Source organism: Protomyctophum bolini, assembly GCF_963924005.1.
Source record: "Protomyctophum bolini genome assembly, chromosome: 1".
In the NCBI taxonomy this organism is placed as follows: Eukaryota; Metazoa; Chordata; class Actinopteri; order Myctophiformes; family Myctophidae; genus Protomyctophum; species Protomyctophum bolini.
Window position 1 is genome coordinate 18,649,680 of NC_137862.1, and position 21,224 is coordinate 18,670,903.

The 21,224-nt window shown below is 45.9% G+C and overlaps 1 protein-coding gene across 1 annotated transcript in view; it reads right to left on the minus strand.

The window, feature by feature from the left end:
* The window catches only part of fto (FTO alpha-ketoglutarate dependent dioxygenase), a gene marked incomplete at its 3' end in the record, with an annotated part of 188,360 nt that extends 167,481 nt beyond the window's left edge, over positions 1–20,879 (minus strand). The window contains exon 1 of the mRNA XM_080766638.1: positions 20,805–20,879. Within this exon, the coding sequence (XP_080622764.1) occupies positions 20,805–20,849 (45 nt within the window). The 5' untranslated portion in view covers positions 20,850–20,879. The remainder of the gene's footprint in view (positions 1–20,804) is intronic.
* Positions 20,880–21,224: the final 345 nt, after the last annotated feature.

The following is a 21,224-nucleotide window of genomic DNA, read 5'->3' on the forward strand; positions in this document are numbered from 1 at the left end:
ATAAAAGCGATCCAGGGGTCCTGTGAATGGGAATGTTTTTGACCTACGCTATTAGTAAAACATATGGTAACAGACACAGATGTGGGCTAAACCTCCCGGACGACTTTAATTCTATTCTGTGTAGTCTGCAGATCAGATTATCGCGCATTACGATGTGACCTCAGATTAATATTAAATTAAAGGTCCTGGATATAATTTGTGGCTGTTTACACGGGCAGGTCTTCTTCCTGGAACTGGGAAGCAGATAGGTTTGCTATAATGGCATTAGGCAAATCCAAAAAAAAAAAAAACACACAGCAGAAGGCACTTGTCCTGCTTGAGAAGCCACCCTGTGTTTTTATTTATTTATTTTTCCTTCACTCATTGTGAACAAAGGCAAATATTCTACCAGGGAATTGAATAGCTTAATCCTCTTTACACCCTTCCCCAGTAGCTTGAATGGTGACAGATTAACAAGCTGGAGGTTTACAAACCCAGCCATTTGAAAATGTAATTGCTGGTGGCTCACACTGTGATGCGTGTGTTTTAAAGTGTCGGGTTAATATTAACACTAGAGACGAAAAAACACAGACGCATAGACAGGTCCCAGGTTGCCTGATCAGGAGGGATCCAAATTAGGGCTGGGCAATATATCCATATAGTGAGACTAGGGATGGAACAGTTACGGAAATTGCAAGTCACAATTATTGTGGGAAAAATAATTGCGATTAACGATACTATTGCAATAATCTAAATATGCTTAAAACTCAAAATGTGTGTTAAACACTTGGTAGATATAGGGTGGTTGGTAGTGAATGTATTTTTGGCGAATCGATTATTTGCGTATAGTGTGAAATTAGCGTACCAATCATACCAACCAAATGCCCTCCGTACGGGTCTGTTTTATCGTATAGAAACTAGGGGACTGGATTTGCAGCACGAATGATAACGATTATCGCCCCATCCCTAATAGTGAGTGAATGTTGTATCTACAGTATATCCCATAATATTCTGATTTGGCTTTGGCCTAAGTGTTGGTTTTCCCTGGTTTTAATTACTTAAGCCTTATGTATGTATTTATTTTAAATAGTGCAGATAGCAATCGACAATTAAGCTCACAACTCATCACAATGCAATGATAGTGAGCTTTGAGATTGTGCCATCATGATATAATTTGATTCTGCCGATATCACGCAGCACAAATTCAGATCCATCTATCCCCTCCCGCCCAGGGAACTAACTGGCAAGCCCCACCCCACCCCCACCTCATCCCCAACCTTTGCTGGATGCCATGGTTACTGTTCACTTCTACTAATGATTACAGCCAATCAGATGGGGTTAACAGGGCTGGGCGTTTAACAGCTGGCAGGAACGGAGGTGAATGCATTACACACACAATAAAAAATTAAAAAAACAGCCCCAACAACTGAGGTGTACTTAGCACAGAAGGAGAGAGGAGAGGAAGGGAGCTGGGGAGGAGGAGGAGTTGGGGTAGTGTGGGGTGGGGTGGGGTGGGAGGAGAGTGGAAAGTGGAAGCATCAGATAATGTGATGTCCAAGTGCCACCTAGTGACAATTCTCTGGCCTGACCGGTCGGTCCTGCAGGCTCCAGAGGACAGGGGGCCAAGATCAGAGAGAAGAGTCGCAGGGCAGAAGGCCCCCGATCTGGGAAGGAAGCTCCGGCTCTGTCCATGGGAAGGAAGCTGGCTGGAGCTCCATGACCTAATTTTATTTTTTTGTTTTGTTGCTATATTTCGGTGAGCATCACGTCTTTCCGAAGAACAGGTTTACCAATTCCAGTTTCAGACATAATGTAAACAACTGCCCACTGTGCCCAGTTTGCGTCCGACAATGCTGCAGGATATCTGGATTGTGTATTCCAAAAATAACCAAGGATCAAATCCAGGTGTAGCCTGAGTCTACTAACCCCCCCCCTCATCCAGCCCAGGTATAAATCACAGCCTGCCAGGGCCCAGGAGGTGAGAGAGATGAGATCGGAGGTGAGCTTGAAATAATGCTTATGTCACGGCGGGTCAGCCCTCCATTATGGCCGTTTCAAAAACTATTAATCTTTGCTTGTAGTCAGTGGCCTAGAAATAATTACTTCATCTAACCCATGTAATACAGCATGACCAACGGTCGAGCCTGGTCAATTTGAGGCTGTGGGTTGGGTGGGCGTGTGGGAGAGAGGGGGCCGGTCACAAATTACCGCCCCTGTCTGCTGCTGTTGGGTGACTGATGTCCCGGCTCACTCCGGCTACAGGACCTTACGATCCCAACACTGATTTAGACAGATAGATACATACACAAACACGTGTGCATCTCGCTAAGGCAGTGGTTCCCAAACCTTTTAGCTCAAGACGCGTTGTGAGCTTGTAGATTGGCTATTTTCACTACTTCTAAAAAGACGTTTTTTTTTCTTTGTTCGTGAAATTATCATTCATAAAAATCATTTAATTTCTCTTAATTTTTTTGGGGGTATGTTGTGTTTTGAAATAATTATAAACTAAATTGAATAGGAAACAAAAAATGAAGGGATTCATAAAAAAGTGTCCGCGACCCATGTTGCTATAGCTTGTAGATCTGCTATGGGGAAAACATCTAATCTCTCTTATGGGTCTCTCGACCTGAAAAGTTTGGGAACCACTGCTCTAGAAAGGATAGAACATGTGGTCCCCCAAGGATCTTTGAGAACCACTCCATCCCTTTCTGCTCTATTCAGCCAACTATACCCATTAGTTTGTCCATCCATCCACCCATTTATTCATCCAGGGATCCATCCACCCATTTATTCATCCAGGGATCCATCCACCCATTTATTCATCCAGGGATCCATCCACCCATTTATTCATCCAGGGATCCATCCACCCATTTATTCATCCAGGGATCCATCCACCCATTTATTCATCCAGGGATCCATCCACCCATTTCTTATCGGGCCTTTCACTTCATCCATGCATCCATCTCTCTCTGATGTGTCCATTCATCCATCTATCAACCGAGCACCATCTCTGCACCCTGGAGCTCATTTGTGACAGTATGTGTGTGTGTGTGTGTGTGAGCCATGTCCTCTGTTGGGGACGCTGAAATACCCCCACGGCAACACAATAAGGAAAGCATACACATGTATACAAACACACACACACACACACACACACACACACACACACACACAGACTGCATGGTTATTTGCTTTGTTATCTTATAGAAAGAAAGCACTAGCGTGGTCTGCCTCCATAAGCGTCACACAGGAAGTATGTATGGATATGACACAAATAAATACAGCCCTGCGGTGGCTGTCAGCAGCTGGCGTCACAGGTGCAAATTTAATTAGTCAAGGTGAAGTCTCCCTCCCTTGTCTCGGGTGGGGTGGGGGGGAGGGGGGTCTTCGCCCCACGCGCAACTGTAAACACACGCAATATCCTAATCAGGTGTCACCGCCGCGTTTGATCAGCTCTCGAAAACTTGTCACACGAAATCCCTGGCAGAGTGTGTGGGTATGGGGGGGGGGGGAACAAAGGGAAGGAGCTGTCACCAGAGGACGGGGTGGACGAGGCGGGGTGGGGCGGGATGGTGAGGGGGGGGATGGGGGGCGACGAGAGTTTGCCCATTAGCGGTCTGCTCCGTCTCCCCTCTATCCGCTCTCCCTCACTTCCCCTCCTCTCCTCTTCAATCAAATCATCTCTCTCACTCTCACTGTCCCAGCAGTTAAAAAAAAACATGATTCATTTCATACTCGCGACGCAGGCGCGTGGGTGTCGCTCACCAAAAATAGCCGATCTGTAAGCTTGCAGCGCGTTGCCGAACGCCTGCGCTGGGAACTTGTATATCGACTGTTTTCAGTTTGTGTGGCGCACCACTGAGTACAAAGCACGCTTGTATACCCATCCAGAGGGGCAGACCTGTCTGTGACAGTCAGCTCCCAGGCTGACTGTGATATTTCAACGTTGGTGCACGCACACACACACGCACACACACACACACACGCTTAACAACCACCGACATCACTGAGCTCGACAGAACTACTAAAAAGTAGTAGTCAAAACAGAATTGTATTCTTTACCTTAAAGAGAAAAAACACAAACACACACACACACACACACACACACACTTTGTGCACCTTGCACAAGGGAGAGACACCAGCAGTAAGTACTGTACTACCCTTCTTCTTCAAGCATGTTTCTCAACAGTTTTGGATTGAGCTTCCCGGGGAATCGCTGGAGACAGACACGCAGTCAGTCCTCCTCCCTCCATCCATCCCTCCCTCCCTGAAATCGCCCGCGGGCTCAGACGGGCTCAGGCAACGGTGGCGTGCGTGCGGAGGCAGCAACAGGAAACAACAAACAGACGCAACATTAGACGGCTGTTTACCTTTCATTCATGTTGATATTGAATACATTAGCCGATTGAACCACCTTCGGAAACGCCGGCTGGAATGACAAGGCCCAATCGTCTTTGCTACTGCGGAAGCTGAGATTACAGCCCAACAAAGGGAGAGATGGAGGGGAGAAAATGTTTAAAACCTGCATAGCGATACATAAATTAATTAAAGGACACACACACACCAAAAAAAAAAACAAGCGGCGAATTAAAGTTGGAAACATCTGTCAGCGACTAGTAATACTCGATTTATACTTGGTTGTGCACCGTGTCTTGCAGATCTACAAGCTCACAGTGTGTCAATGCTGCAACGCGTCGAGAGCTTGTAGATCGTCGGTTTTGGGTGAGAGAGACTGGCGTGCAACTAAGTATAAATCACCCTTTAGCTTGCCAACATAATACCAGTGTTAGAACATTTATACCCTTGAAGTTAATGATCCCCTCTTTAATTGACAGTCAAGGAAAAATGGTCGCCGCAGCATCCTGCCGAGACGCAGATAAGAAACTCAGCCCCCCCCCCCCAACTCTCACTCTCTCTCTCTTCACCCCTCCCCTCCTCCCTAAAATAAAATAATATTTAAATATAAAAAAATAGTATAACCCATTAAGATCTCAGGCCGATTCTACAATCAGTAGTTCTACCCCTATGTGAAAATATTTCGTGCCAGAGAAAGTTGTGTAAAAAAAACACCTTTTTTCTCTTAATGTTAAAAAATAGCTGCGGTGCGCACATGCACACGCACACACACACACACGCACACACACACACACACACACACACACACACACACACACACACACACACACACACACATGTGTGATCTGCAAAAATAAATTCTAAGAGTTTTCTTATATACTCCTGTTGCTATTTCTATAGCAAAAAATCTAAAATTACACCGAATCTTTCCCGGTTTGAATGGGTTAAAGAACCTTGGCACTAATCCCCATTGTCATCCGCGGCGCAGCAGAAGGACTTACAAACACAGATAACTCTAGCTGAAGCTGTCTATTTCTCTGGAGTTATGAGGCTGGGGGTTCGCTGGTGTTGGGGTTGTTGGTGGGTGGTTGGGTGGGGAGGGAGGGAGGCAGGGTGGGGGGGCCTGAATCAAGTCACTCAGATTAGCTCCAATCCCTGTACGCTGCCACTCAGCCAAGACACTAGCCTGTCAACGCATTTACATGAGTCCGTCCCGGTATGTCACAATGCACCCAGCCACCCCCTCATATGACAATAGCTTTGATAAGTGGAGGGTGGGGGGGTGGGGGGTCCACTCACTCACATTGTGGATATACAGTGTGGAGCAGATGATTGCGTTGTTGGATTAGGGTTGAGTACGTTGGGTGCGCGTGCGTGTGCGTGTCTCCACTGACACTGCAATAACAAGTTTGGAGAAGACTTTGAGGAGTCAGCCAGCGATGAGGGGTTTTACATATGTACCGTACAGCGCAGAATGTGGGAGATATAACACACGTACTGTACCACATGCAGAAATACATGAAATGAAATGAAGGCGGCACACACCCTGGCAAGAGGACTTAATGTGTACCAACACATAATGAAGCAAACACACACACACACACGCACACACACACGCTTAACAACCACCGACATCACTGAGTTCGACAGAACAGAAAAAGTAGTAGTCAAAACAGAATTGTATTGTAGAAAAAACACAAACACACTCCTTCTTATGTGTTACCAATTATACTAATTAAGGCTCTGTTCAGAGTTACACACCTGAAAGGAACCACTCCCCAAATAACCCAGAGCGCCCCTGTACCTCCGTTTGAGAACTAGTGAGGTATAGGCCTACAGTATAAAGGAATATAATTGTTAAAAGGAACCATTAAGGACTCAGACTGTTGAGTTGGAATCGTTAAGAAACTGGAAAATCTTTAAAATCCTCAAAGGATCCCAAATGTGTGTATAGTACTAGCTGTGAGCTTCAGTGCTGGCCTGGTAGTGTGTTTGTTGTTGTGACAGTGTGCCTCGGTCCACTTTGGAGCACAGTCCTGAAAACAAATGACAGTGGCTGCCCCGGACACAGCCCGGGTCAGAGCACGCGTGACACCGGGGCTGTCAGCGGAAGCCTCACACTTCCTAACCCCTAACCCTCGCCATCCAACAGACACACACTGCATAGTCTGTGTGCACAACGGCACGCACGTGCACACAAATGCGCTTGTCCATGCACCACGTGCACACAGCCGCACACACACAGGCGAGCATGTACACAAACTACACACACACACTGCACTCTCCAAAAACACCAAAACAGCCCTGACATGACCACTCACCAAGCGTCTCTCCTCTCTCTTTCTTGTCTCTGTCACTGGAGACATATATTATTATTTTTATTTTATTTTATCTTGGGGGGGGGGGGGGCTGACTGACCCGCTGCCCCCTAGCAGACCTCATCTGAATAAACGGAGCTGCAAGGATGAGCAAGGGAAGGTAAAAAATCTGCCTATATTCTGATGGGAGAGGAGGGGATCTGTGTACTGTATGTGTGTGTATGCGTGCGTGCGTCTGTGTGGTGCATTGGGTGGGGGAGAGGGGGGGGGGGTTCTCCTTTTCTATGCACGTTTGATCATGTGGCTGACAGCACCGGTGGACGGGATTACGGACTGTTGAACAAAAGGCTTGTTGGTGGATGGTGAGCAGTAGCGCGCGTGTGAGCGCAAGTGTGTGCATGTCCGTGTGTGTGTGTGTGTGTGTGTGTGTGTGTGTGTGTGTGTGTGTGTGTGTGTGCGCGCGCGTCGGCCGAGTCTGGATGGGTGGGTTTTCATGCCCTGACAGTGGTGGGGCTTCGTGACAAGCCTGCCACACCACCACCACCACCACCACCACCATCACACCACCGTGCCGAGGCGTGGCGTGGCGTATACAGAGCACCACGGGCCCTCCCTCCCCTACCCTCCCTTCCGCCCACCTTCGAAGTCCGTCACTCAGAGCCGGCCCGGGGAGGAGGAGGAGGAGGAGGAGCGTGCACGAGAAGGAGGCCAGCAGCCAGGCAGGCAGACGTGAGGAGTAGGAGGAGGAGGATGAGGAGGGAGGGTTGGTCATGGGGTTAAGCGTAGAGAAGACAGCGATGAAAGGCAACTGTCATGCACCAGTGCTCGCCCAGGAGAGCCTGTCTCGCGGAGAACATGCAAAGTGTGCTGGCCACCTCCTGACAACACCCCCCCCCCCCCCCCCACACTGCCCCCCCACCCGACTCACACACAAACACACACGCACATAGACACATGCAGACTAGCCCTCAAAAAAGGGGGTTGACTACGCAACAACGTAGGAGAGGCAGCGCCTGTCTGACAGTATGCCACTCAAGCTGTCGACCCTCTCACTCGCTCTCTCTCTCCCACGCATATGCAAGGAAAAGTTAGGCTGATGAACAAAACACACACCGAAGAAGCACTGAGACATGAACAGGCTGCTACCTGAAGCAGAGAGACTAGCAGAGCCCAACCGATCCACCCACTGCCCGACCGACCCATGCCACAGCTTTGGGTCTGATGCCCACAGATTACCCATGTTTTGTTTTGTTTTTTTGTACCTACTAAAATCGGGACACATTGGCTGCATAATTGCAGATACCAATGTCGTCAAAAAAGTCAAATGATGAGTGGTCTGGCTCTAATAGAGACGTTAAATACAGTCTTTAGGTCCCATGTCCACTGGTACAGTACAGTGAATACAGCCTTTAGGTCACATATCCACTGGTACAGTACAGTAAATACAGTCTTTAGGTCCCATGTCCACTGGTACAGTACAGTAAATACAGTCTTTAGGTCCCATGTCCACTGGTACAGTACAGTATATACAGTCTTTAGGTCCCATGTCCACTGGTACAGTACAGTAAATACAGTCTTTAGGTCCCATGTCCACTGGTACAGTACAGTAAATACAGTCTTTAGGTCCCATGTCCACTGGTACAGTACAGTAAATACAGTCTTTAGGTCCCATGTCCACTGGTACAGTACAGTAAATACAGTCTTTAGGTCCCATGTCCACTGGTACAGTACAGTAAATACAGTCTTTAGGTCCCATGTCCACTGGTACAGTATAGTAAATACAGTCTTTAGGTCCCATGTCCACTGGTACAGTACAGTAAATACAGTCTTTAGGTCCCATGTCCACTGGTACAGTATAGTAAATACAGTCTTTAGGTCCCATGTCCACTGGTACAGTATAGTAAATACAGTCTTTAGGTCCCATGTCCACTGGTACAGTACAGTAAATACAGTCTTTAGGTCCCATGTCCACTGGTACAGTACAGTAAATACAGTCTTTAGGTCCCATGTCCACTGGTACAGTACAGTAAATACAGTCTTTAGGTCCCATGTCCACTGGTACAGTATAGTAAATACAGTCTTTAGGTCCCATGTCCACTGGTACAGTACAGTAAATACAGTCTTTAGGTCCCATGTCCACTGGTACAGTATAGTAAATACAGTCTTTAGGTCCCATGTCCACTGGTACAGTATAGTAAATACAGTCTTTAGGTCCCATGTCCACTGGTACAGTACAGTAAATACAGTCTTTAGGTCCCATGTCCACTGGTACAGTACAGTAAATACAGTCTTTAGGTCCCATGTCCACTGGTACAGTACAGTAAATACAGTCTTTAGGTCCCATGTCCACTGGTACAGTATAGTAAATACAGTCTTTAGGTCCCATGTCCACTGGTACAGTATAGTAAATACAGTCTTTAGGTCACATATCCACTGGTACAGTACAGTAAATACAGTATTTAGGTCCCATGTCCACTGGTACAGTACAGTAAATACAGTCTTTAGGTCCCATGTCCACTGGTACAGTACAGTAAATACAGTCTTTAGGTCCCATGTCCACTGGTACAGTACAGTAAATACAGTCTTTAGGTCCCATGTCCACTGGTACAGTACAGTAAATACAGTCTTTAGGTCCCATGTCCACTGGCCTTTTATTTCTCTGCATAAAACGGCCCCCAAGACTCTCCTCTAAAAGCCCAAAAAAGAAAAGGTTTCGGCAGCGCAAAATGCCCAGCTGCTGGCGTTTCAGCTGCTGGCGTTTCAGCTGCTGGTTTTTCCAAAAATGCGGGCATGCTCCCGTTATACAAAACTATTAAAAGCAGCTGTTTGAAGATGAATACTTGAACTATTGTGAGACAGACCAGATAGGGAAGCCCATAGATATATATAAGAAAACTAGATGGCTCACCCGCGCTCTGGCCAATGGAGCGCGATGTTGCTACGTGGTGACCATCTTACCTCGGGGCTACATAACATTGTGTCTATGGGGCATGTACTTTTAAATAACCACAACTTGCTCAATTTTCAACCGATTTCCAAACGGTTTGGTTTGTTATAAACGTCAGAGACGTCCACATACTTATGCTTTTATACGACGTTCATATTAAACGCGTCCTGAATCGTAGCCACGTTGACAACGTTTGTAATAAACCAACCCGTTTGTAAATTCGTCAAGATTTGAGCGAGTTATGACTGTTTTTGTTTGAGCTGTCATTGAACATATACAAGTATACTGTAGCTCCGAAGTTAGATGGCCGCCGAGTGAACGACGTCAGAAACTCCGCCTTAAGCCATCTAGACTAGACTTTATATATATATATCTATGTGAGAGTTGTATCTGATGAGTACATTATGCCGTTAATGACAGTAGGCATCCAGCTCCCTGCCCTGGCAGAGTTAATGCCAACAAGCCAAACTCCCTGCACTTCTCATCAATGGCCCCTTTTCCACCACAGGTTGAACTGGTTCCGTTACTTGTTCCCGCATATTTTTTTAACAAAATGAATTGGTTCAGATCACTAAAAGTTGGTTCGGAACTGGAACAAAAAAAAGACTTCTTCTTCTCCTGAAGTGGGAACCAAAGTGGGCATGTCACTATTCAAGTTGGAAGATGCAGATGAGATATAAACCATCATTAAAAAATAATGAACGGAACAAGTTCCAGAAACAAAGTTCTGTTGGTGGAAAGGGGAACTCAGTGCCTTGCTCAAGCCACGGTGCTACATTGTGAACAGAACTAATCCTTGCAGTGTTAAATGCTATGTTCTACTCATCAACATCTTAAATAGCAGATCTCTACTAGCTCTCTCAGCGTGTTGTGAGTTCCTCGATCTTCTATTTTCAGACTTTCTTTTTTGTCACAGATGACATGCCAAAATAGGGATAGGGATGCCAGGTTGAAAGTTAAGGTATACGCAGTGCACATTATCATATGCCATTGTTAGGAAAGGTTAAAAAAAATCTTGTGAATGGTGGTGAGTGTGTACAGCTGGCCCTATGCTACAGCAGGCTAATGCCAGCACTAAAGTTGCTATGAAAAGGGGCACCATATACAGTGCCCACCCGCCCTCCCTCATCTGCCCCTGGGCAGCGAGCAACATGCTAGGTACTTTCACACACTTCCATTACACACATTTATTGAAAAGAACTTATGATGTACAAATTAACAGTTAGTGTTTACAGAGCCTTGTGAAAGTGGACTCCCGTGGCTCTAGCGAACTAAGGGGGGTTTTGGACCCGTCCATCGAAACCAGATGTCAAGCAACACTATAACGATGAGGTACTTTCCTTTTATTGGAAAGGTGAGCCATTATTACAAAGGAAAATAAATTCACAAATAAACAGCATCCAGAGATCCGTCCTCTCCCGTTTAAAATGGAGCAGGTGGTTCTGCGTAGTGAAAATGACTTTTACTGGAGCTAAAATTAGCCGACATGGAGGCATGGGCAAGGATATGTCCTTCATACAGTATGTCCTGAGAGCCGCAATTATATTGTTGCTGTCGGGCGGAAACCTCTTATCTTAAATTAATTAAAAGTAGCAGATCCACAAGCTGGAAACGTAGCACAAAGCAACACTTTTTGAGCTTTCTACTGATCTGCTACGTTTGCTATTTGTTTTTTATTTGAATCCTGAAAAGTAACAGTTTCATGAGGTTTCTACGCGACGGGGACAATACAGGCACACAAGCACACATGTAGGGACGTATGAATGGCTGCACAGTGCATGCACAACATACAACACACACAGTCACAATGTCACACACACCCACACACACACACACACACACACACACACACACACACACACACACACACACACACACACAGATGGGTGCCAAACAAACAGAAGTGAAAAATAATGACTTCCCCACAAGTAGTAGCCTTGAGTGGTTAATGAACCCCCAGGAGGCCTTGGGTCTGTGTGTCTGAGGTGAGCGGGTCATTCCCATGTTTATTCAGCGTCAGCCTCAAGCAGCCACCAGCACATATTGATCCAATGGATTATTCTGTGTCTCTTGTGACGAGGGGGGTGTGTGTGTGTGTGTGTGTGTGTGTGTGTGTGTGTGTGTGTGTGAGACAGATGAAACCCCGGCGAGGTTTGGGTCACACTCAATGTAATCTCATTGGCTCTGATAGGCGATCTGGATGGCCACTTTACATGATCCACGCTGCGGGTTGCGGGGGGGGGGGGGGGGTGCTTGTTTGAGAACGCGCTGACACTGCTGACGATGCCTCGACACTAATGTGAGGTGCTAGGTAGGCCCTGTCAGACACACCGGCTTGTCAAGAGCTGTTTGGACAGACACTCCTAGTGACTGCTGCTTGTACACACACACACACACACACACACACACGCACACACACACACACACACACACACACACACACACACACACAGAGAGGGGGGAGGGGGGGGTGCATAGCAGAAAGACAGTGATGTAGCTAGGGTTGTCACAATTATTACATAATCGTCTAATCGCAATTATTTGAGATACCGGTAATCGCTATTATTTTCTCATAATCGTGTCCATGTTGAAAAATGTTCATAAATAAAATAGCAGAAATAGCACTATTATAAAAAAGAATTAGGGGCTCTAACCCCTCCTAGGTTCAGCTATAGTGTAGATTCTTGTCCTAACACAAACATTAAATGCCGTTGACAATGAATGGAGATTTTATGCCATGTGTACGAGCAAATCGGCAATTTTTGTCCTACATTAAATGCCATTGACAATGACTGGAGAATTTACATCATATGTAAACGAGCAAATCGTCTATTTTCGGCCCGGGCTCTGGACAGGGCCCCTGCCCAGGCTCTGGACAGGGCCCCTGCCCGGGCTCTGGACAGGGCCCCTGCCCAGGCTCTGGACAGGGCCCCTGCCCGGGCTCTGGACAGGGCCCCTGCCCAGGCTCTGGACAGGGCCCCTGCCCAGGCTCTGGACAGGGCCCCTGCCATATCTGCCATATCTGCTGGCACTCTAGCCTATATTTTGAAATATGCTGGCGCATCCATTGTGTTAAATGTAGCCCTGGTTTAGCCAACACTAAGATCTAAAATGACACAGTATAGATGCTTTCCCAGGTTTTAACGGGTTAAGCAGTGATGTGTTATCTTCTAATTTTCATGATGTAGCATAAACACAGACTGATTATTAAATTAATTAATTTGATATAGTACTACATCAGAAAAAATTCTAATGATGGGGAAATTAACAAATGATTTGTGGTCAATTATGATTCATAATCAAAAGTAGGGCTGATCTAAAAAAGAAATAAAAAAGAAAAGCCCATATCCTGAAAATACAGGGAGGTTCTATTGATAGCTCTGTGAACTCAAACTGAAGTTTGTATGAAGCGTAAAAGAAAATCTTCCACCAGAGTTACATTATGTCTTCGGTCTCCTGCTATGCTTAGTCTTCATCACCTTTGACAGTTTCGAATATCCGCAAGAATTGAAGCCCTCCGTCGTTCTACTTCAAGACAACACAGATCACGCATGAATGGCAAATGGCCCGATGGAGGCTTATGACTCACCATGGCTCTCAGTCATGGCGAGCCGCTGCTGCCAAGCCGTAATGCCTACCATAAGGGCATCCCTGGCTTTTCCATTCTGATGTTTAGTAAGATCACAGATCCCTCTTAAACACATATGTGAGCCGCTGGCAGGCCCGCTCAGCCATGTGACCCGAGACAATGCGAGCCCGGGCCATAAAAGTTGATATCCTTCCAGATGCAAACCAAATGTAGACATCATGCACCTTTAAAATGTCTAAGACAGGCCTCCATAAAAAGAACCAAGGGCCTAGGAGTGGAGGTAGAGAGAGACTTGCACATATTCTCACATTTATCAGCGGGAGGACTTGACATCTCGAGTACCAATCTATATGGACGCTGACAGGTCGTCATTTACTAACAAGGAGAAAGAGAGCGAGCCTTCTCATACACAACTAAAACTTGGGAGTGTTATTTTATCTGCAGGAAACGCCGCGTCTATGTCAGTGCTTTATGCAGCTAAGTGTATGGGGTCTATAGACCGACCACGCTGAGTCTATGTCAGTGCTTTATGCAGCTAAGTGTATGGGGTCTATAGACCGACCACGCCGCGTCTATGTCAGTGCTTTATGCAGCTAAGTGTATGGGGTCTATAGACCGACCACGCTGAGTCTATGTCAGTGCTTTATGCAGCTAAGTGTATGGGGTCTATAGACCGACCACGCTGAGTCTATGTCAGTGCTTTATGCAGCTAAGTGTATGGGGTCTATAGACCGACCACGCCGCGTCTATGTCAGTGCTTTATGCAGCTACGTGTATGGGGTCTATAGACCGACCACGCTGAGTCTATGTCAGTGCTTTATGCAGCTACGTGTATGGGGTCTATAGACCGACCACGCTGAGTCTATGTCAGTGCTTTATGCAGCTAAGTGTATGGGGTCTATAGACCGACCACGCTGAGTCTATGTCAGTGCTTTACGCAGCTACGTGTATGGGGTCTATAGACCGACCACGCTGAGTCTATGTCAGTGCTTTATGCAGCTACGTGTATGGGGTCTATAGACCGACCACGCTGAGTCTATGTCAGTGCTTTATGCAGCTACGTGTATGGGGTCTATAGACCGACCACGCTGAGTCTATGTCAGTGCTTTATGCAGCTAAGTGTATGGGGTCTATAGACCGACCACGCTGAGTCTATGTCAGTGCTTTACGCAGCTACGTGTATGGGGTCTATAGACCGACCACGCTGAGTCTATGTCAGTGCTTTATGCAGCTACGTGTCTGGGGTCTATAGACCGACCACGCTGTGTCTACGTCAGTGCTTTATGCAGCTAAGTGTATGGGGTCTATAGACCGACCACGCCGCGTCTATGTCAGTGCTTTATGCAGCTAAGTGTATGGGGTCTATAGACCGACCACGCTGAGTCTATGTCAGTGCTTTATGCAGCTAAGTGTATGGGGTCTATAGACCGACCACGCTGAGTCTATGTCAGTGCTTTATGCAGCTAAGTGTATGGGGTCTATAGACCTACCACGCTGTCAAGAACCATGTGTCAATGGATAGAAGAAGAAACCCCCGTTCCTTCAGAAATCTTTAACGCACAACGCTCACGGATCACAGAACTAACTAGAGTGAAGCAAAAAAAGAGTAACAGTAGTAAAAAAGAAATCACTCCTTCCAACATTGACATTTATAGGCCCGAGCCTTAGGTAAAAAGAGTGTCTTGGCCAGCCAAGCCTGATCTGTAAACAACGCAGACCAAATATACGAGCCAAAGATCAAATAGCCGACACAAGGTAAAGACAAGCGGGTGGGGGCTGGGGGGGCTCAGCAGCAGACTAATCAACTCAACTCCCCCCTGCCTTGAACGAGCACATATCCGATCAATGAAAGACCCGAGGCCTTGGGCCAGCACTATATTACACAGCAAAACTTCATATTCATTCATTGATTTTACTTTTCAGAATAGTATATCACTGAACTCCAATGGGAGCGAGAGGAGAAAAAAAAACAGAGGCCAGGCACTGAGGTCAACCCTCGCACGTAGCTGGGATGTTTGCGGCAATATTGATGGCACACGCAGAAAGAAATGACTAAATATCCGGATCAATAGCTAGTTTCCCAGGCTGCGACAGGCTGCCCCCCGAATGGAAATATATAAATACATCTTTATGGCTAACAGGAGTAGGCCTCCTAATGAAGAGGGCTAAATGTGAAGCCTAAAGGTAAAGTCTTTGATTAGCCGAGGCCAGGAGGTGATTGGGAGAGGGCGGGGGGTCTTGCTGATGGTACCATGCCACGCATCCAATAGCCTGGAGGATGCTACTGCACACATGGGACGCCCTAAAGAGGCCAAGGATGTGACAGGTCACAAGCCCTGAGCAGAGTACTCTGTGCTACCTGACCCCTCCTATCCATTTGTAATGATAATGACCCTCATGGCTGCATCGCTCTCAATCACGTTCAAATAATGCAAAGCATGTATAATTTATAAAATCGTTACATTTTGTTACACAAAGACTTCATCCCAAGGACAGAGTGTGGACTTGAGGCTACAGTAAAAACGAATGATAATAATAATGTGTGTGTTGCTAATCAGCTGTATTGAATCCTCATAAGTGTGTGTGTGTGTGTGTGTGTGTGTGTGTGTGTGTGTGTGTGTGTGTGTGTGTGTGTGTGTGTGTGTGTGAGCCATGTACACCCCTGGATCTCTTCTCAGCGTGAGATCCATGGACCGCCAGGGTTCAAGGGGCTGCTCGGAACCAAATGGACCCTTACAGATCTGTAACTCCAACAGGGTGTACAAATAGAACCTAAATGGACTCGTAAGGGTCCATTTGTTTGTGTGTGTTTGTGCGTGCGGTTATTTAAATGATTCAAAAACGTTGTGAATCACTGACTGTCCTACAAAGCCATAGCAGAAAGTTCCACCTCTGTCCCAAGAAAGGTGCTGATCGTTTGCTGAAATTTAAAGCAAACAACTACTGTAGCCTACATGCTTAAGGGGTGATGAAATCTTGAGTCCCATCTTGAGTGTAACATTTTGGTTTACACTCTCAACTAAGAGTTACATTTTTGTTAAACATCTGCATTACTTATTTTCCAAGAAATATACACAATTAGAGAATGTAGAAGAATTTCTAATTTGATCAACGTTTGCCTGTTACTGTATGTCTCCTATGCCGGTACCACATCAGTACAGCATAGAATTGCGAACAAAAACGTATCCAACGATGACAAAATATAATTTCGTTTTGGGTCTACAAGGCTAAATCTCATGAAATGGTGGTCCGTGGCTCAAATGCAGAATAAATAATATACATTGCCCTGAAAAGAGTTGAAAACCACTGCTCTAGATGAATGCTGCAGAGCCCCGACGCCCATCACAACACAGTGAACACACAGCAGCTGCCTGCATGTTCTTATTTACAGCACAGCTCAATTAGCGTGGACAACAAACCATCCTCGCGGTGGCTTCTTAATTCCCCCTTCTCTCTCGGACACGTAAAAGTGGGAGGAACCAAATCGTTGCTTTCACCTTAATTAAATGAAAGCTGTTGGGTTCACCCCCACAACTCTTTAGTTACAGCAAAGACAGAAACAGCAACATACTGAGCCAGAGCAGAGCCTGCTGAAGATGAAGACCTAGTCAAACAGGGACGCCACCATCCATGCCTTGGCCCTAAATCATTGGCTGGGTAAACAGCCCGGTGGGTCCCCACCCGGCACCTCCCAGCGGCGTGGGGCCAGAGCAAGCGGGGGCTGTAGATCGACACCTCGCCCAGCGATAAGTAATTCTGTTGAGGATTAGCGGCATGATGGTCTGATCAATACTGGGTGCTCAAGCCATTAGGAATGCAGCGAGGAAATGGCCCCCTCTGGTAATAAAGCAGGGGCGTCTGGGTTCTCCTTCATTTGCCCGGCTCCATTAGTGTAATGGTATCATTATCAGACTGTGGGCTGTATTTTTCCCAAAGCCCTGGGTTTTTTCCAGCGTCTCGCGGCCGGCAGGGGTCCGCTGAAGCCGCAAGGTCTCCCCTCCCCACACCCACCCCCCCCCTTTGCGCGCTCGTTTCTAACCCCCGGCCCAGGTGTAAATCTATCGCTGTTGGGGAGCTTGTGCTGCCGTCGCCCCTGCCTTTAGGTATTCCTACCCATGTTTTATGTCAACACCCCAACACTATTTCTCCATTATTGGCTCATTAATAGAGCGAACGGCGTGTAGTGTGGGGTTAAGAGGGAGAAAAAGATGGCCGGTGGAGCACAAAGCTGCTGAATGCGCTGAATCCAACACCCCCCCTCTTGCTAAAACACCAGGCCCGACATGACAGGACGCAGGCATTAGTCGCCATAAATCGTTACCTTTACACTAATTCTCCAGCTAACATTTTGTGTGTGGGGGAGGCTGGGGGGGGGATTGATTAACCATGTCTGGCTGTGTGGCCACATAATCAGCTTTTACCTCGCTAGTTGTTAATTTAACAGAATTGCCATGGGAAACACAAACCATTTTAATGAGTGTTCAGAAATTAAATGCCCTAAACAGCTTGCGCTGGCTGCCACAACCAAGAGGAAACCAATGAGCCTGATCTGAGGGATGGGCCAGGCCAGGCTGAGACTAGGACCTCCTCGCAACATCTGGTGACCCTGTGTGATCATTACTCAGCCCATAGCTCACACTCACTCACTCATAAACACACACACACACACACACACACACACACACACACACACACACACACACACACACACACACACACACGCACTTCCTGTGTCGACAGTAACAGTACAGTATACATGTCAACGCGGGACAGCCAGCGAGCTTGCATCAAAGACAGTGTTAGAACATTGGGGTCAGGGACAGGGGTCAGGGGTCAGCGCTGCTTTCACACTCTGTATGGCATGACAGGAAATTCATGCTGAAACGATGATGATGATGATGATGAAGAGTAACGAGATATTTGCCGTTACACCAGGGTACAAAACACAAGTTGGGTAGTTGAGATGCCACCATATAGGGAACTCGGAAAGCACTGGTTACACAAACTCACCACTGCACTATATGAACAAAAATAATTCCATGCCATTCATGCTGTAATAATATAAATAACAGCATGCTCTTTCAAATTCAAATTAACGGTAAGAACAGAAAAGCTAAACATGCATGGAAGAATGTCTGTTTGTCTGACAGATTTGTATCCAAAGTCACAATACAATCACACTTGGCACAGCCAAGCAGATCTTTGGGATTCGGAACCTGAGGAACAGTTGTTCTCAAAATTCATGTGAAGGACCCTTGACTCTGAAGAGAGTGTACAAATGGAACCAAATGGACCCGTGCTTCTATTTGTACACTCTGAGTTACAGACCTGCAACCCAGAGGATCCTTGCACCTCACTCTGTGAACCACTACAATAATATCTATGTAATATTGTACCATGATTTAATTGGTTTTCATCAACAAATTATAATGAAGCCTATGAAGGCCAGATTTTATTTCTTTATTTAATATAGGAACTAAGGAATCGGACCATGTGGGGAATCGTTCAGGAACCAGAATAGTTTAAATCCTAAAACGATCCCAGCCCTATATCATTTCACTGAAAAGAAAAAAGTGCAACAAGAGTCTTTGCCACTTTGTATGTTTGACTTATAGATGGCAACTCCCAACACTAATGCAAATCTCAGAATGGCTAACTCAAAATGACAGCGGACCCATCACAGTCGCAGTTCATCTTTCACTGAGAATTGCCAAAGCACTCCTTTTAAACGGACGATGACACAACAGTCATGTCCAACGTATTCAAGTTATTACTCATATGACGATAACGGCACAGAACTGGAGCCCGCTAACAAGAGACTGGGATGTACGGTACGTCGCTCCTCTAATTTGTCTGTTCTGTGGTTTCCCAGCCATTTTGACCATTACAATCCTTCTTGTTCTGCCTTTTATTTGTATAAAAAAAGAAAAAGAAAAGAAAAAAGAAAACCAAAAAAGCCATTATCGGTCCATGCATGCAGCACACTCAGAGAGAGAGAGAGAGAGAGAGAGAGAGAGAGAGTGAGAGAGAGACACAGCTGGAATGAGTTCTCTCTCTGAGCTGCTCATCTGGTCACCATGGCTGCTTTCATAAACAGGAGGAACCACGTCCTACATAGTTTCACCGCTGTCTGACATGATCCAAACACATGTGGCACAGCAGACGGCAGGCCATGAGAGAGAGAGAGAAAGAGAGAGACAGAGAGAGACACAGAGAGACACAGACAGACAGACAGACAGACAGACAGACAGACAGACAGACAGACAGACAGCGCATGCACGCACAAACACAGACAGACAGACTATAGGATGTATGACTGTTCCTCCTTCCTTCCCTGCTCATTCACCACAAACCACAAACAGACGTACAGTTACAGTACAGTATAGGCTATCTTATACTTATAGTCAGCATCAGAATGCCTGAGCGTACTAGTGCATTGTACACAACAACATCCACCAACTAATAATCACACCATGCATCAATCACAAGGTGATCAATGGTGAAGCCTATCTTCATTTAACACAAACGAAAGGGGGAAATCACCTTGTCTGCAAATGCAAGACGTTCAGCAGGCATTTGAGGTTATGTCACTAGTCACTTTGATCATCAACTTGATACTTGATCATATCACTCTACATGCAACATCTTACAAAACAAAAGCATCAAAAGTAGAAGATCCTCAAGCTTGTATAGACCTGCTACTTTAGCTGTTCTTGGATTTGAACCCTGAAAAGTAAGACTTTGGGACATGGCGTGTGGTTTCCACCCGACAGAGACAATATTATATTGTAAAGGTACATACAGTATATCTGTCATGTTGGCTAATCTGATATATTGCCCCATCTCTAAATAAATACTGAAGATGCAAGTTTGCAACGAAGATAAATAACACCACAACAAAACAAATACATGAACCTGTGTACTGGCGCCCTCTACTGAAAGTGACGTCAGACTTCGGTGCTCTAGTCTCTGACTCTCTCTACAGTAGGCTGCTGGCACGCTGCCAGTTCTGAGGCTTTCTCATGTGCACTGACATTAACTTTATACTAACAATACGTTCTTAAACTGTCCTCCTGGTAACTAGTAATATAGGACCTGTATACTCGTCTATAGTACTCAATTGTCACTTGCCTTTGTATAATAGAAAAATTATGGTATTGAATGTTTACAGTTTAGGCTTTTTATATATGGACTGTCATTTTAATATTTTTATATAATAAAATGTAATAAATACGCTGATAACTGATGTAGTACTGTCTCAGTCATAAATAGTCTACCTACTATATGTGTATCGTTTTGACATACAGTATAAGGGGGTTGAGGGGCTTTTAATTATGCAAAGCTAAGACTTTAGCTTCAGTTTATTCATATCAGAAACATAGCACTGTATTGTATTCCATTTATTCCCCTTCCATAGTAGAATGAAGGGGGGACTGGGACACAATAAAGCAAACACGAGACAACAAGGTGAGGTATGCGTTGACATGTGCCGTTTTGCAGCCTTCAGAATGTAAACAGCGGCAACAGCAACAGCACATTTGGAACATAAGCTATTCAGCGAGCGACACTGCTCATAATTTTGCCAGACGTAACGGAGAAAAAACAGCGTCAATACCTTTCTTCTCTTCTCCCCCTCAGTACTGTCACCCGATCTTTTCATGTTCCTGGAGTTATGTTTACACTCGCGCTGCCTCGCATTCGTTGCAAGCGCTGTTGGTTATTGTAGTTCAACAAGCGGCTCGTATCACACGCCGGGGTTTATATCAGACAAGAAAAAGAACAAAGGGTATTTTTCTGTCACTCATTAAACATTTCGCTTATACTTTTAATTTGTAATCATCCACCCGCTTTACATTTTCAAAAGAATTCGAACAACGGGGGAGCAATGAGAACTACAACTCCCAGTCTCCCATATAGAAACTGTGTGATGGAGGGGGGAAAACACCACAGTCGTGGGCTCTGTTTATTGCGCAGGTGCAGATCATAGACAAAAAATGCAGATGTACAAATACAAACACGTCTGGAGCGTGGAATT